The 16,572-nt window shown below is 37.6% G+C and overlaps 1 protein-coding gene across 10 annotated transcripts in view; it reads right to left on the bottom strand.

Annotated features, from left to right (window-relative positions):
- Nucleotides 1-16,572, bottom strand: part of acap2b (ArfGAP with coiled-coil, ankyrin repeat and PH domains 2b) — a 58,056-nt gene that overhangs the window by 21,442 nt on the left and 20,042 nt on the right. For 5 of the 10 annotated variants that reach the window (XR_012366061.1, XR_012366059.1, XR_012366062.1 and 2 more), the window contains exons 4-10: nucleotides 15,054-15,107; nucleotides 13,842-13,900; nucleotides 11,928-12,111; nucleotides 10,488-10,532; nucleotides 10,072-10,167; nucleotides 4,156-4,230; nucleotides 1,736-1,789 (exon numbers count right to left, since the gene is read on the bottom strand). Coding sequence is in view for 3 of the 10 variants with exons in the window: in XM_073862211.1 (XP_073718312.1) it covers nucleotides 1,736-1,789; nucleotides 4,156-4,230; nucleotides 10,072-10,167; nucleotides 10,488-10,532; nucleotides 11,928-12,111; nucleotides 13,842-13,900; nucleotides 15,054-15,107 (567 nt within the window). In the remaining 7 variants the exon portion in view is untranslated. The remainder of the gene's footprint in view (nucleotides 1-1,735; nucleotides 1,790-4,155; nucleotides 4,231-10,071; nucleotides 10,168-10,487; nucleotides 10,533-11,927; nucleotides 12,112-13,841; nucleotides 13,901-15,053; nucleotides 15,108-16,572) is intronic. The other 5 variants (XR_012366063.1, XR_012366065.1, XM_073862212.1 and 2 more) reach the window with 2 other exon arrangements.

Below are 16,572 nucleotides of genomic sequence, written 5' to 3'. Positions count from 1 at the left end.
ACATCACTGAGGCACTATGGATTAAAAGGATGCCATGATTTTCGGAAATACAATCAAGTGCAAAATGTACAGCGCCGTCAAAATTCAATGGGTTATCATCTCATATTTAAAATGTCAAGAGATACCAGAGAGCCATACGAGCATAAAAAATACATCTTGACTGAGAACAGGTAAGAGGACAACACCACACAGCTAATCGCTAAAATGATAGCAAAAGAAGTAAAGCTAATTAATGTTATGAAGCTTGTGCTTTGCCTGGACGTGTTTAAAAGCGCGTTGTATATGATCCACATCCTCAATTTCTGTACATAACTTAGTTGAAAACTTAGTTGAAGTCATTTTATGCAGATAGATGCACATTGTATAATACATTATGTTTTATAAAGGCTTAATATTCTGTAGAGTGCGTCACATAGAAAGCGCTTCGGTTTGTGTTTATTAACCCTTTAGTTTCACTTCATCACACAACTATTCCTGTAAAAGGTTTCTGTTAAAAACATTTAATTCAATAATCTAGTATGTGTTCATTGTTCTATCATAGTTTCTTCAAAATTAAGTCTTATTTGAGTGTTTTTAATACAAATATTTTCATTTTCACCATGATGTATACGCCCCGCCCCTTTGATTGCCCTGCCCCCAGTTAACCGAGTACTCATTCTTCAGACCTATAGAGACAGAGCGCAGTTATGCAAATTTGAAAACCACGCCCACCGGGGGGGGGGGACGCAATCCAACCGTCTCCATTGACTTTGTATTGCGAGAAGCCGCCTCCTTGTCATTTCTGGCTTATAACAAAAAACTGAATAATGCCTAAAAGCTGCTGTGTGACAATATGTACAGCTAACAAGCCAAAGAACCCAGAAATAAGTTTTTAGAAGCAGTCGAGCCGTAAAACCCAGCCTTTAAGGAGAATAAAGTGGATCGCCGACTACGTTTCCCCCTAGTGGACGCAGTTCTACTAATACAAGTACTATGAAAAGTTGCCTGTATCCATTTTTGTGCCATTTTTTTGGGTCAACAGCTTATAAAAATGTATTTACAGATTAAACTTAAAAACAGAATAATACCTAAAAGCTGCTGTGTGACAAGGTGTACATCTAACAAGCCAAAAAAAAAAAAGTTTTTATAAGCTGTCGACTTAAAAAAACGAGCGTTTAAAGACACAGAAATGGAAACAGGCAACTTTTCATAGTACTCCTATTGGTAAAACTGCGTCCAATAGGGAGAAAGGTAGTCAGCGATCCACTTTATTCTCCTTAAAGGCTGGGTTTTACAGCTCGACAGCTTATAAAAACTTATTTCTGGGTTCTTTGGCTTGTTAGCTGTACATATTGTCACACAGCAGCTTTTAGGCATTATTCAGTTTTTTGTTATAAGCCAGAAATGACAAGGAGGCGGCCTCTCGCAATACAAAGTCAATGGAGACGGTTGGATTGCTTTCCCCCCGGTGGGCGTGGTTTTCAGGTTATGACGCGCTGCGCTCTGTCTCTATGGCTTAATCGAAACGAAAAAAAAAACAAATGCACATCCCTATTCTTCGGCTTGGATTTTGTGAAATCATTTTCTAAATGAACGCGACGTATAGTCGACTGTGACTTATATACGTTTTTTCTCTTCAAAACGCATTTTTGACTGATGTGACTTATACTCAGGAGCGACTTATAGTCCAGAAAATACGATACTCCTAACTAACAAACTTACTCAACAAAACAAAGGAGAGCAGAGACAGACTCACCTGCAGAGCAGCATCACATGAGCGCAGAGGAAAGACAGACCCCTTTAAGAACTGCTGTCACAGTCGTGAGCGAGAGAGAAAGAAAGAAAGAAAGAAGGAGAGAGAACACACTAAAATAGATCAGTGCTAAAGGCAAGTAAGACAGGAGATTAGAGACGTGCAGGATTCTGGCACAAGCAGGTGAATTAGTATGTGCTCACTATGTCATTATAGAGTAATATACGTGACCCTGTCTGTGAAATCCAGGCTGAAGTCTTACAAAATAAGATTAAGAGCATCAAAGTTTGATTTTAGTCATTGATTTCACATTGATTTTAATCTTTGACATGACCTTACTCAGTCAATATTAAAGATATCAAAGTTATATTTTCACAGAACGTTCTTTATATTATGTAGGAGGAATTTATGTGGAAAAACAATAAATCACTAAGCTTAACTGGGTTTTTTACAGGCAGGGTCACATACAGTAGCTTCTCAAACCTCCAGTGTACAATGAATACACTTCAATAATACAATGCATGCCAGCAGGTAATACGCAACACAAGTTTCGAAATTTGAAACTTTACCTGTGTTTCAAATTTTAGACTAAAGTAGTTTCTGTCCATTAAATAGTGGCACTATTTGGCAAACAAACCCAAACTTAAAAAAATCCCACTTTTCTTACCTGGCATGTAAAACAGTAAACCAGAATATAGGCTGTTTATGCCTATACATACATCAAGAAAATGATGTGATAGGCTGTCATTTTGTAGCATTATTTTATATTAGGGTAGTTGTGTCATATGGTGTGACATAGCAAAAATGTTGAAAAAACATAATATACAAATAGATTTCGACAGATTTATCTTAACGTTAAAGTTAAAGTGACACCATGTAATTTTTCAACCTTCATAATAAATTTTCAAGACCCTTGTGATAGTACATCGACTTTAAATAGGTTGAATGACATGTCTACCATAGCCTGATGGGGTCTGTATCACTTTTACTCGTATTTTAAAACGTAGGGTTTCTGGTAGTAACCAGAGCACAAAAAAACCTACAAAATTCGACTGCTTTACGGCATACGTCACTTCCTCCACACAATTTGTTTTTAAGGTGAATTTGGCTGGAGGCTTACTTAAGGAATGTAGAGAGCAGCTTCTATTATGTGACTCTGTGGCAATAGTCTTTAGAGCCACAGACCTATGACACGGGCGACTCGGGTTCGATTCCCCTTTAAGGCAATTTTTTTATATAAACTCTTGATTCATACATAAATGCGATGTTCTTTATAAATGACGGCGATTATCTTGCATATAGTTCCCTGTATTCACATGCGGTGTTCGCGTATTTACCTTTCTTTTACTGTGTCTATGATATTTACATTACAATCCAGGATGCAATAGCAGTCAAACTTGCTCAAACTCACACAGTGTAAAACCAAACCCTATTCATTCACCAATCAGATCCGAGCGTTTCTCTCTTCTCTCTTCCTCATTTGCTGCGTTCCGCTGTCACTCGCGTGACGTATTACAAAGCGGCAGCCTTTAGGTCTGCTTGGACCACATCGGTTTACTTGGATTTGGCGCGACAATTTTCACACAAAAGAGAGGAAAAAAGGGGCGCCATTGCGGAAAATCCTGATGGCGAGGGGGAGAGAGAGACGATGCAACAATATTTGTTTGGGAAAAGGCAAGGAAATACTTCTGGTCGTTTCTGAATTGGAAGGCTGCAGCCTCTGGAGGTCAAATATGCAGGCTGCATACGTCATCAAGCCTGGTTTATTAAGGTAAACTGAGCAATACATTCGCAAGTCATAAGCATACTGCAACAATTTACGATTAACTAGGTATAATAGTCAACTTTGTAATTGTTAATATTGTGAAATAAGACAGTCTTGATGACGTATACAGCTTAGAAATACGACATCTGGAGGCTGCAACCTTCAGATTGAGACATGGCTTCTGCCACGACGAGTTCCTCATCAGAAAGTTGTAACATGACTGCGTTTCTCACTGTTGTCTCAAAATGTTGATCGTTTAGCGTTTTAAATGTTTAGTTTTTAGTTTAGTTTTAAGGTTGGCCAGTTCCTTTCCTTTGCGACAGTGCTTCGGCGCTTGTGGGCTCTAGGGGCGCTAGAAGTGAAAAATACATGTCTAGCACCCCCTAGTGGCCAAAAAGTTTCATGGTGTGCCTTTAAGAATGAGTTTTTTCTTAATTTTTTGCTATGTCAACCCATATGACACATTTATGGTTTATATGTCAACTACGCATTAGTCAGGCCAGGAAAGCTGATCAAAGTTTGCTGCATCATGTCACACTAGGACAATGTTCAGAAAGCCATTTGTACAGTATGTGCTGTTAAGAGTCATTCATGTTGTACCTACAGCAGATGAAAACTCAGCGATCATGTATGTGTTTGTTTAGAGGAGCACTCGTACCTTCTTCTGTATAGTGGAGTGTTTCACCTCCATGTCCTTTCTTTCTTTGGCTGCATCCACCATCAGCTGATCCAGCTAAAACAGATAAAGTGCAAATGTGGCTTACAAGTGTGCACGTGTGAAGAAAAATAAATCAGATTTCAAAACACACAATAAAAGACGATCATGATCTATTTGAAATATGTGACCAGTGCTGTCTAAATGAGTTGAAATGTGCATGGTCTACTTTTGAGCTACAGGCAAAAAAACGAAAAATGTTGATTTAGGACGAATTTATGGTTCTTATAAAAAATAAGTTCATTAAGCCCCAGTCTAGCGATTCCAATGCTCTAGATAGTAATTAAACATCTAACATTATCTTTATTTGTACGTTTTCTAAGAGGTGTACCGTCCTAAATCCTAATACAAAGGATGCATGTCCATCAGAAGCAAAGGCAAAGGCCCTCTGACGTTTTGTTTTCACTTTTAAAGCATCAGCAGATGGGAAATGTTTTTCATCCATTAGTCAATGTCAATCCAGCAAAAAAGGTCTGAATCGCCCCAATGCTGACCTTGAGTACTGGATCAAACAAAAACCAAAATTTTGAGGTACTGTATGGTTGATCTGGTTTAGTTTCGGAACTGAAGGTGTAGCTCTGTAATTTCTTGTCAGATATAAATCATACATCATTTTTAATCGAGAATATAAAAACAACAATAAGTCATTATGGTTTTTAAATTTGATGAGGGCAGGGTTCTTGCAGGTTTCAGCAAGTTAAATTTAAGACCTTTTTAAGACCTTTTAAGACCATTATGAGTAAAATTTAAGACCAACACGACACATTACTAGAAGCATTCAAATGATCTCAGAAATTCTTAAAACCTTCTATTTTTATTGATTCAGTTATAGAAAAATATAAAATGAACGCAGTTTTAAAACAGATAATCAAAATACATGGAAATACATTATGCTTAACTATATTAGACCGCGATTGTTGGCGCCGACAAATTTTACCCATAGCCCTTTAGGAAGAGACTTCTGACAATGGAAGCCCAAAAATGGCTAGTGAGCCATTGAAATACATTGAGTTAGAGGCAAAGAGCTTTGATTTTTCTTAATTAATAGTCAACAAATGCATTGATTTACAATATTTATACATCACACTAATATGTGTAAGTAGTATTTTTATAAAATTCTATCAACAATGTTTTTTGACAAATAAAATTCACTAATATTAGATCAGTTAGTATGGTCAGCTGCTGGTTTGTGCCTAGTTTTACACTGCCTCATACAACTAAGCTTTAAAATGCATCACACTCTGTAGTACGTAAGCTTATAGGGGAGGTTTTCCAGACATGGATAAGAGCTTTCCAAACTTGAAAACAATTTGCACTGACATATCTTAAAATACATCAAAATGCACACAAGTAATGGTTTTAGTAAGGCATGTTTATTAAAACTAGTTATATATATATATGTCATAATTAAACTAAGACCTAGTCCTGGTTTAAGCTAATCCCTGCCCGGGAAACCACCCCATAATGTTTAATGTACAGCTGGCTGTGTGCTGTGTATATATCTTGTGCCTGTTTATAAATATACAAAGAACAAAAGATCACTTTCAATTATTATTAATCCCTAAAAGCATTAATATATGCATTTTATTAATACAAGTTATTAATAAATTAATGTATTGCATTTAATTGAATACAGAATCACAGAGCCAAAAAAACACTCCACCCATACGTTTTATGCATAAATATGCACTATATACTGCCATCAGGTTTAATAGCCTCTCTAATTACACAATAACGGATGAATCTGCATTAAGAAAATGAAATTTACCATTAAAAGGCTGTTTGATATGTGTTGCTAACATTATCCACTAAGATCGTTTCTCAATCCGAAGGCTGTAGCCTCCGAAGGGTCGCATTTCTTATTTCAGAAATGGTCTTATTTCAGAATATAACTTTGAAATTAACTTTAAAATATTGATTATTATTCTTAGTTAATCGTTAATTGTTGTAATATGCTTATGACTTGCGAATGTAATGCTCAGTTAACTTAAATAAACCAGGCGATGCCGTATGCAGCAGCCTGCCTATGCGAAAGGGCTCTGATCTACCGCTGTTTATTTAACCGTAACTCCTGAAGCATTTGCGCAATCAAAAAGTTTGAATTGTTCCTAAAAGACAATTGCACTTTTTTGAAATATATGGTTTATTACGGTACTTTCTTGCTTTCCGTCTGCCAATCGCTGCGGTTTGTGGAGAGCTGAAGGGAAAGCGTGTTAGGTTCAAGTGCATCGCAGCAAAGAGCAATATTAAAGTCTAAAATATAAAACTGTGTAACACTAAAGTTGACACGCTGTTGGTGGCTCGTGACTCGACGGCCCGACTGTTTAAGTTGATTTTCAATAAAGCAGCATTGATTTTTGTTCGCTTCGTCCTCTATGTTTCAGAACCTGGCAAATGCTCAGGTAAGCCACGGGCTTATAAATTACCCCGAAAAAGATTTTTGCCTATACAGAACTAAGTTTAAGGATTGTTTCTCGCCAAACCCACAGTAAACAGTCAGATCACAACACCTGAAATATAGCTTATGGCACGATTTGCGTGGATTATGACAAGGGGCAGAACGTTTCTTTTTAGAGACCCACCATCATACACTTTCTGCCTCCGCCACTGATTAAGTTAGTTCTTCAGCGTTTTAAATTACTATTTTATTTTCTGCGGACAACGCTTTTTGGGAATGAAAAGAGGTAAGAAATTTAAGACTTGGGTAAATTAAATTTAAGACCTGGGATAAAAATCTGGGTGTTTTTAAGACTTTTTAAGGCCTTAAATTTAACATTCTGAATTTTAGACTTTTTAAGACTTTTTAAGACCCCGCGGGAACCCTGGAGGGGTCTTTTATAAAACAGTTTGGTCCACAAGGTTTAAAGTTTTATAGTAAATTTCTTATCCTAGCTGAACTATTCACAATGGTGTAACATCACAATAACATACCTATACATAATAGTAACAGAGTAGAAATTGTAATATTGTCCTCCACTGACGAAAATAAAACTTGGGGAAATGTAATAAAACTGAGCTGACCCTTCGAACATTTTACGTCTTTAAAGGTTGATTGTGCGATTTTGATCAGTGGTTTTAGTGTAAATGTTGAATTGTACCCAGTAACCACCACAAATACCTGTTATACTGAACAAATAAATAGCACAAATAAACCAGAACCTTGGAATAATACATTGAAATATATTTGGCCCCCTTTCCACCTTGTATTGTTATATAAAGCAAGTAATAATCCACAGAGAAACACAGTTTTTGGCTACGGCATTCTGTTTTGCTTCACCAGGAAGGGGCGGGCAGATGCAAGCTGATAAAATCAGATGGGAAATGTTTTTAATCCGACAGAGCTTTCAGTATCTATAGGGTTAAATGACAGAGACTGAGCACCTGACAAATCTGTGAGCATGAATCAACCCCTAGCATGAGCTGCTTTAGACTAAACATAACACATTACCATCAGTAGACAGGGATCTGACATTACTGAGGTTAAGCAAGACTACACAGACCTACAGTGTTAAATGTAAACCAAATTGAACAGTAGATATTTCATGTTGCTTAAGTATGTAAACTCACTGCTATACTAATGGAAAAAACAAAAATAGAAATATTTTGTTATCTTAACAACATACTTACAACATACAAAAGTATAAATATACCGAGTAATTGAAAAGCTGATAAACCTTTACAGTCAAACCTTTGGACACACAATGTTATACTCGTTTAATATTATCTATATGTCAAATCTTTTAAGAATGTAACTTAACGTGAACAGAGGAGGTGTGTCTAAACTTTTGACTGGTAGTCTAATAACGTTCATGCTAACATATAGTCAAAGCCCACGAAAGACAGCAACACTAACCTGCGGGCAGCTTTTCCAGACCTCCCGACACAAACGTTCCACTCTCTTGAGCTTCATATTATCCAATAAACCGCAAAAATCAACTCCTGATAGCTCTGTGCAATAAAGTCCACTTCAACTCAACAGTCTCTCACATGCTAAGTTTAACTCCCTGACAGAGAAAACCTTTTAATCTTCCAATTTAACTTCCTGTTTCCAGAATGGCCCAGCACTACAATCGCCCAATCACACATCTGAGGAATCTCTTTACATTCCTGCCCACAGGAAACAAAGATTCACGTGCCCGTAAGTCGTCAAGAGTAAACAGAACACAGCTGGGAGATTTGGTACAGATAGAGTATAAAGCTTCTGCTCTTTTGCAGAAAGGGGGAGTGGCAAAAACATTACGCTATCCACTCACACACACTCTCTATGAAAACATACAGTGATAAGAAGGCATGTAAACTTGGTTTTGCTAGAAGAGCTGTTACCACAGAAGCTTGCGTGAGATTAATGTCACACCAAAAGATACACAGACAGACAGATACACAGATAGACACACCAACAGACAGATACACAGACAGACAGACAGACACAGATAAACTGACACACAGACAGACACACCAACAGACAGATACATAGACAGACAAACCAACAGACATATACACAGACAGACCGATAAACAGATAGACTGACACACAGACAGACAAGAAAGACTAACACACAGACAGATACACAGATAGACTGACACATCAACAGACAGATACACAGACAGACAGACACACATACAAAAAAGACAGACTGACTCGCAGACAGACACACCAACAGAGACAGACAGACAGACAGACAGACAGGCAGACAGACACACCAACAAACAGACTGACACAGATAAACTGACACACAGACAGAAACACCAACAGACAGATACATAGGCAGACACACCAACAGACAGATACACAGACAGACAGATAAACAGATAGACTGACACACAGACAAGACAGACTAACACACAGACAGATACACAGATAGACTGACACATCAACAGACAAATACACAGACAGTCAGACAGATACACATAAAAAAAGACAGACTGACTCACAGACAGACACACCAACAGACAGATACACAGATAGACTGACACATCAACAGACAGATACACATACAAAAAGACAAACTGACTCACAGACAGACACAGCAACAGACAGACAGACAGACTGACACACCAACAAACAGACTGACACAGATAAACTTAAACACAGAAAGACACACCAACAGACAGATACATAGACAGGCAGACACACCAACAGACAGACAGACTGACACACCAAAAGACAGATACACAGACAGACAGACACACCAACAGACAGACAGACTGACACACCAACAAACAAACAGACTGACAGACAGACAGATACACAGATAGACTGACTGATACACAGACAGACACACTAACAGACAGAAAAATAAACTGACACACAGACAGACACACCAACAGACAGATACATAGACTGACACAAAAAACAGACCAACCGACAGATTTACAGGCAGACAGAAACATAGGGAGACAGATGCAGGCACACACACAGACAGACAGACAGATATGCAGGCAGACACACAGACAGACAAACAAACACACAAACCGACGATAAGACAGATTGATACACAGACGGACAAACCGATAGATACAAAGACAGACAAATACAGACAGACAAACAGACACACAGACAGACAAACCGACAGATACAAAGACAAACAAACACAGACAAGACAGATACACAGACAGACAAACCGACAGACACAAAGACAGACAAACACAGACAGACAAACCGACAGACACAAAGACAGACAAACCGACAGACACAAAGACAGATACACAGACATACACCCCAACACACACACACACAGACACACACACAGACAGACACACCAACAGACACACAAACAGACAAATACAGACAGACAGACCCACAGACAGACACACACACAGACAGACAGGCATGCAGACATATATAGTAGATGTGATTTACCTGTAATGTGAGGTGCTTCATGAGAGGTTGTAGTTCACTGAATAGATCATAGCCTTGATGGAAAAACGTCAGGTGGGCGTACATGAATGACAGCATCTAAAAAACAGATAGCTATTTACGAAACAAAACTCATACACAAACCTTTATATGTAATTTTTATGCTGATCTGAAAATCTGCAGAATTGCATAACAGATATAAATACAGTACAATTGTGTTAAATATAGCTACATGTCTAATTTTATTTGTTGTAGATGTATTATGAAGTTTTATGAAATTGGCCAAAATATCAGAGCCTATAGAAAAACTATTATGTGTAGATTAACAGACTTCCAAATAAATGTATTAAACTTCTTAAAAGAAGCAATTTAACTTCTGTATTAATTAAATGTCTTAAAAAACAGCAATAACAGTTTACCGATTTGAGGATTTCTGAACGTCTCTTGGACTGGAGCACATTAATCTGAAAACATAAAAAATGAATAACTAAAAATCCACATTAAAAAGAAATTGGTTTCATTTTTAACATTGCTTTAAAAAACACACACTCAAAGCCACAATGCTGGGCACCTGAAATTAAAGGGATAGTTCACCCAAAAATGAAAATTTTGTCATCATTTACTCACTCTCATGTTGTTTCAAACCTGTATAACTATTATATTTTTATAAGATATTATAAGATATTTTGAGGAATGTTCATAACCAAACCAATCAGAGGCCCCATTCACTTCCATAGTATAATTGTTTCCTATGAAAGTAAATGGGGCTAGGTTACAAACATTCATCAGAAAAAAAGAAATGTATACAAGTTTGTAACAACATGAGAATGAGTAAATGATTACACAATTTTCATTTATGGGTGAACTATCCATTTAATATCTGTATTTTGCAGGTACAAAATAGAGGAAGCACAACTAATGCTTAAATAATGATGGCCCATTCTCCCTATATGAAGAACAACACATCTGCTTCCTGAACTCTTGAACTTTAAATCATGATACTTTAGATTGGATACATGCTGATCTTTCTGTGTGTCACCACCAGGGGGCACAGTCTATTGTAAGTCAAGCAAACTAGAAAGAGTTAAACAATGACTCACTATGGTTGTGAGATTGCAAGCGTTTTGAGAGAAAGGTCAACCTAGAGTAATAACATGAAAGATCTGTACATTATAGCTACCAGACTGATCTGATACTTACGAATGTGCGTAACTCAATCTGATCATGTGTGGTCATTACTACAGCACAGGAAGTAAGGTGGTAGACGTTTATTGTGTTACACGAACTGATCATGTTTCCTTTCATAATGTGAAGTGCATAACTGCATATTGCAATCAAATTTAGAAATGTATTCAAGGATGATAGCTAGTGCTGGACTATTACATAAAAATCCTTACGCAGAATAGCGTTAATAATGTCTATCACTTGAGTTAAATACAAGACATCACTTGAACCAGATAAAAAAAAAAATTATATTTATGAATAATGTATATATATAAATGAAAATAAATGTAAATTCAGATAAATTTGTTTTACATTTAAACAAAATATATACGAATGCTTCTGCAGAATGTGACTGTGTTGTAATTTGTACAAAGGTTGTATGAGTACAAAGGTTAAACATCTCCATTGGCTGCTTCTGCATGATATAACATTACAGTATTAACATTTGGCAGATGCTTTTGTCCAAAGAGACTTGCAGTGCATTCAATCTTTACATAATTTTTAATCAGAACACACGTTCCCTTAAAATCAAACCCATGACCTTTGCATTGCTAACTGCTTCTACCAGTTGAGCTGTAGGAATACTACAGTTCAATGCTTTCAGTTAACCTAAGAAAGTTTTAAAGCAATCTCACCTGCAGCACGTAGTCCAGGACGATGTGGCGGAAACACTTGCGCGTGGCATTGAGGATGTTGGTGGCCTCATCGACCTCATGCTGTTTGTTCCGAGGTGCCTGGGCATTTTTGGACAGGGCCGCCTCTTTCTCTTCGCTCACTTTGTCGAACTGTTTCTTAGCTTCTTTAAACCTTCGAAGGTCCCTGTGCAAAGAGCAATGCCATTTTTTAAACGTGCATACCTTAATGGCTAAAACAGCACCATTATAAACTATTTCTGGCATTAAAGCAAACGTAAAAGCTGCCGTTATTTATAAACTTGACCTTTGTCTATAAACATATACAGAGAGGAAAATAAGTATTTGAACACCCTGCTATTTTGCAAGTTCTCCCACTCAGAAATCATGGAGGGGTCTGAAATTGTCATCGTAGGTGTATGTCCGCTGTAAGAGACATAATCTAAAAAAAAATCCAGAAATCACAATGTATGATTTTTTTAACTATTTATTTGTATGATACATCTGCAAATACGTGTTTGAACACCTGCCTATCAGCTAGAATTCTGACCCTCAAAGACCTGTTAGTCTGCCTTTAAAATGTCCACCTCCACTCCATTTATTATCCTAAATTAGATGCACCTGTTTTAGGTCGCTAGCTGCATAAAGACACCTGTCCGCCCCATACAATCAGTAATATTGTCAGTAAATCAATCAGTAAATTGTACACCTCCACAAGGCTGGAAAGGGCTACGGGGGAAATTGCCAAGCAGTTTGGTGAAAAAAGGTGCACTGTTGGAGCAATCATTAGAAAATGGAAGAAGCTAAACATGACTGTCAATCTCCCTCGGACTGGGGCTCCATGCAAGATCTCACCTCGTGGGGTCTCAATGATCCGAAGAAAGGTGAGAAATCAGCCAAGAACTACACGGGAGGAGCTGGTCAATGACCTCAAAAGAGTTGGGATCACCGTTTCCAAGGTTACTGTTGGTAATACACTAAGACGACATGGTTTGAAATCATGCACGGCATGGAAGGTTCCCCTGCCTAAACCAGCACATGTCCAGGCCCGTCTTAAGTTTGCCAATAACCATTTGGATGATCCAGAGTAGTCACGGGAGAAAGTCATGTAGGCAGATGAGACCAGAATAGAACATTTTGGTCATAATTTCACTAAACGTGTTTGGGGGAAGAAGAATGATGAGTACCATCCCTACTGTGAAGCATGGGGGTGGTAGGTTCATGCTTTGGGGGTGTTTTTCTGCACATGGGACAGGGCGACTGCACTGTATTAAGAAGAGGATGACCAGGGCCATGTACTGCGAGATTTTGGGGAACAATCTCCTTCCCTTAGTTAGAGCATTGAAGATGGGTCGAGGCTGGGTCTTCCAACATGACAATGACCCGAAGCACACAGCCAGGATAACCAAGGAGTGGCTCTGTAAGAAGCATATCAAGGTTCTGGCCTTTGACCTCTGTAATTGCAAACAAAGGCTACTGTACCAAATATTAACATTGGCTTTCTCAGGTGTTTAAATACTTATTTGCAGCTGTATCATACAAACAAATAGTTCAAAAAATCATACATTGTGATTTCTGGATTTTTTTAAGATTATGTCTCTCAGTGGACATGCACCTACGATGACAATTTCAGACCCCTCCATGTTTCTAAGTGGGAGAACTTGCAAAATGGATTGCAAAACAATAATCTATAAAATTTATGTTTATTAAAACAAAACAGGATATGCACTTATGCAAAGTTTTGTGACACGTGACAAAAACCTCTTATGAAAAATTATGATCTACAAATGTTTACTTTAGTTGATTTTGTACATCAAACTAGCAATAGACAAGATTATTTTAACATTGAAAAGTAAATTCAAAAACCACTTTGACATAAAAAAAACAAATTGTTGTAACTTTTGCAAGTGTACTCACTCTCGCACAAACAGCTGAAGTTGTGATTTAATTGCTCGTTGTGCTTGGTCAAATAAAATCTGCAAAACAAAATCGTAAAAGATCGGACTACAGTAGCTTCACTAAACATTTAATAGATTTTATCATATTAATTGTAGCAATTTTGACACATTTCATACTTCAGGGACTTAAATAGGACTGCAAAAGGCAAATCAGATAGACTGTTACAGATAAAAAGTGTCACACATCACTGCTAAAGATCATGCGCTTAGCTTCAGTCTGCAAAGACTTTAACCACAAGTCACATGATCTTATCACAGACTTAAACACTGGCTCAAAGATTTTCACAACTGCTTCAGGCAACATCAGGGATGCAGCTGTGCTGTTGGGTCATAAACACAAATACTTCCAGCTTTGCAAACTTGATTTAATGCATTGTTGTTTTCTGTAATATGTCAGAATGGGATTCGTAATGCAGCTCATTACATAAGCATGCTGACCTGAAGTCTTCCTCAGATTATCATAGTATAAACTGTGAAAAGTCCCAAACAATGTAGTGTGACAATTGTTTATGAGTACTGAGTATGAGTATAGAGTACGCCAAAGATGCCAAGATGGTCTGACTTAGTGTAAGGGACTGCTTCGGTCAACATCCTCTCCCATAGTAACCAGAAATCCCAAAACATCACTTTTATTTTAAAAAAAATCTGTAGTTGGGTCCTGAAGAACAAAGACATCGGGGAACAGACTAAATGAGGGTAAGTAAATAATTACAAAGTTTTAGTTTTTTGGGTGAAATACCAGCGGCTTCATTTTTTTACAGGGAAATGTGATGATATTAATGCAAATTTTAATCATTGTCTTAACTGGAGGCTTATACAGTGTGTGTGCGTGTGTATGTGTGTGTGTGTGTGTGTGTGTGTGTGTGTGTGTGTGTGTGTGTGTGTACTGTTTGAATGCATATTGCATATATTGTGTGTGCTCTTGTGTTCCTTAAAAACCATTCTTCTTTCAAAATGATCTCTAAGGAAAAGTCTTAAAGCTATGGAAGGAATGCATGTGAACATCTCAGAAAAACTACATGATCTATACTTATTTTGTGAAATATGGTGAAGGTCTTTTTTTGCATGAACACATGATGCTGAAACACATCTGAATCACAATAACGGAACAAAAAAGAAGAAGTTAAACATGATAAGCCAATACAGCAAAAACTGAAGGAGATGTTCTTACTGTGTGATAGTTGATCATTTCATGAAGACTCTCAGCAAACTTGGTGAGACTACACTGTGAAGAAAAGAGATTTACATTGGGTAAAAACAGACTAGATTACAAATACCATACCATACCATAAATAAACCTAACTAAAGTTAATGTATCAATATTGATTTATTTTACAATGATGAGTAAGATAGTTTTGGATGATCCAAATATAGAAGAAAATGGTGCTTAAATAGCCACTGTTTGTTTCATCTCTTGTCTTTGGAAGTCATGTAGTGGTTTATTTAATGTCATGTTTGTTGTTGTATTGGTTCGTGCTTTACAGTTGATTTTGATTGGTATATTTAATATTATGTGCGTTGCGGCGATAGTCCTTGTGACAGAGTCTAAAGTTGTACCCCAATTCAAAGGCTGCGACCTTCTAAGGACGTAATCTCAAAAGGCGAGCACTTGGTCACAAGGCTTGCAGCCTCCGAAGTCCACAAAGAGAACTGTAATGATGTCCATGTTTGTGTACAACAGGTTCCAGTTACACAGAATAAAACAAAGTGATGTCCACGTATGTCTTAGGAGGTTAATACAAAATATTTCGAGGCTTTATTTTAGGCAGCCTAGAATTGGGATGGCCTTAAAAGCCTTCAGTCGCACTGATGTGGCGCAATTGGCCTTAGAATATGTCCTTTGAAGGTTTCGAAGGTCACGGCCTCTGAATTGGGACAATTGACAGCTAGAATATTTGGTATTTTGAGTCTGTTGGTAGTACGAGATCTTACAGAAACATATTTATACCCTAACCCCAAACCATAGCAAAGTTTTAAAGTTTGAGGCCTATTGTCATGGAAAAACCAAGTATTTAGTATGTTTCCGAATTCAAGAGGCAAGTCCCTAGCATTCGTGAAATCTAGCCTCAGGGTTCCCACACCTTAGTTAACCTAAAATTCAAGGACCTTTCAATAACTTTCCAGGTCCAATAAACTCAAATTCAAGGACTAAATGTGGAGAGACATTTCAAGTGAGAGCAAAGGTTACATCTTGCTACCTTTTAAGATACAATGTTACAGTTCCCTTTCAAGGAAACTCGCTTTGCGTCACTGCGGTGACACTTTGGGGACGCTTCCAGGGGTAAGTGAGTCTGAATGTGTATATCAAATTCAACCAATGGTAAGGCTTAACGACAAAGACAGGGTGACGTGGGAGCCAGGAAGTATATCGCTATCTGAAATGTTGCCAAAGACGACGTTACAGGGACGCAGGAAGTATGGCAAGGGAGACGCAGCGTCTCGTTCCCTTCTCGAGGAACAGCAGTTACAGACATAACCCGAGACGTTTTCATGTGTCAAACTATGCAAAAAAGAATTTTGATATGAATCAACATTTGCATACAGAATATATAAGCATTTAAAGCGAAGAGTTTAGCACATGTGCTTAAAAGGCTAGAAATTTTATGATATTATCCTACACTACACAGGGAATAATATGGATTTTTTTTTCCAGAAAACTTCTTGCATAAAATAGATTCAAGACATTCAAT

Source organism: Misgurnus anguillicaudatus, chromosome 23, assembly GCF_027580225.2.
Source record: "Misgurnus anguillicaudatus chromosome 23, ASM2758022v2, whole genome shotgun sequence".
Taxonomy (NCBI): domain Eukaryota; kingdom Metazoa; phylum Chordata; class Actinopteri; order Cypriniformes; family Cobitidae; genus Misgurnus; species Misgurnus anguillicaudatus.
The sequence above is the reverse complement of the archived record's forward strand: the minus strand, read 5'-3'. Positions and strand labels throughout refer to the sequence as shown.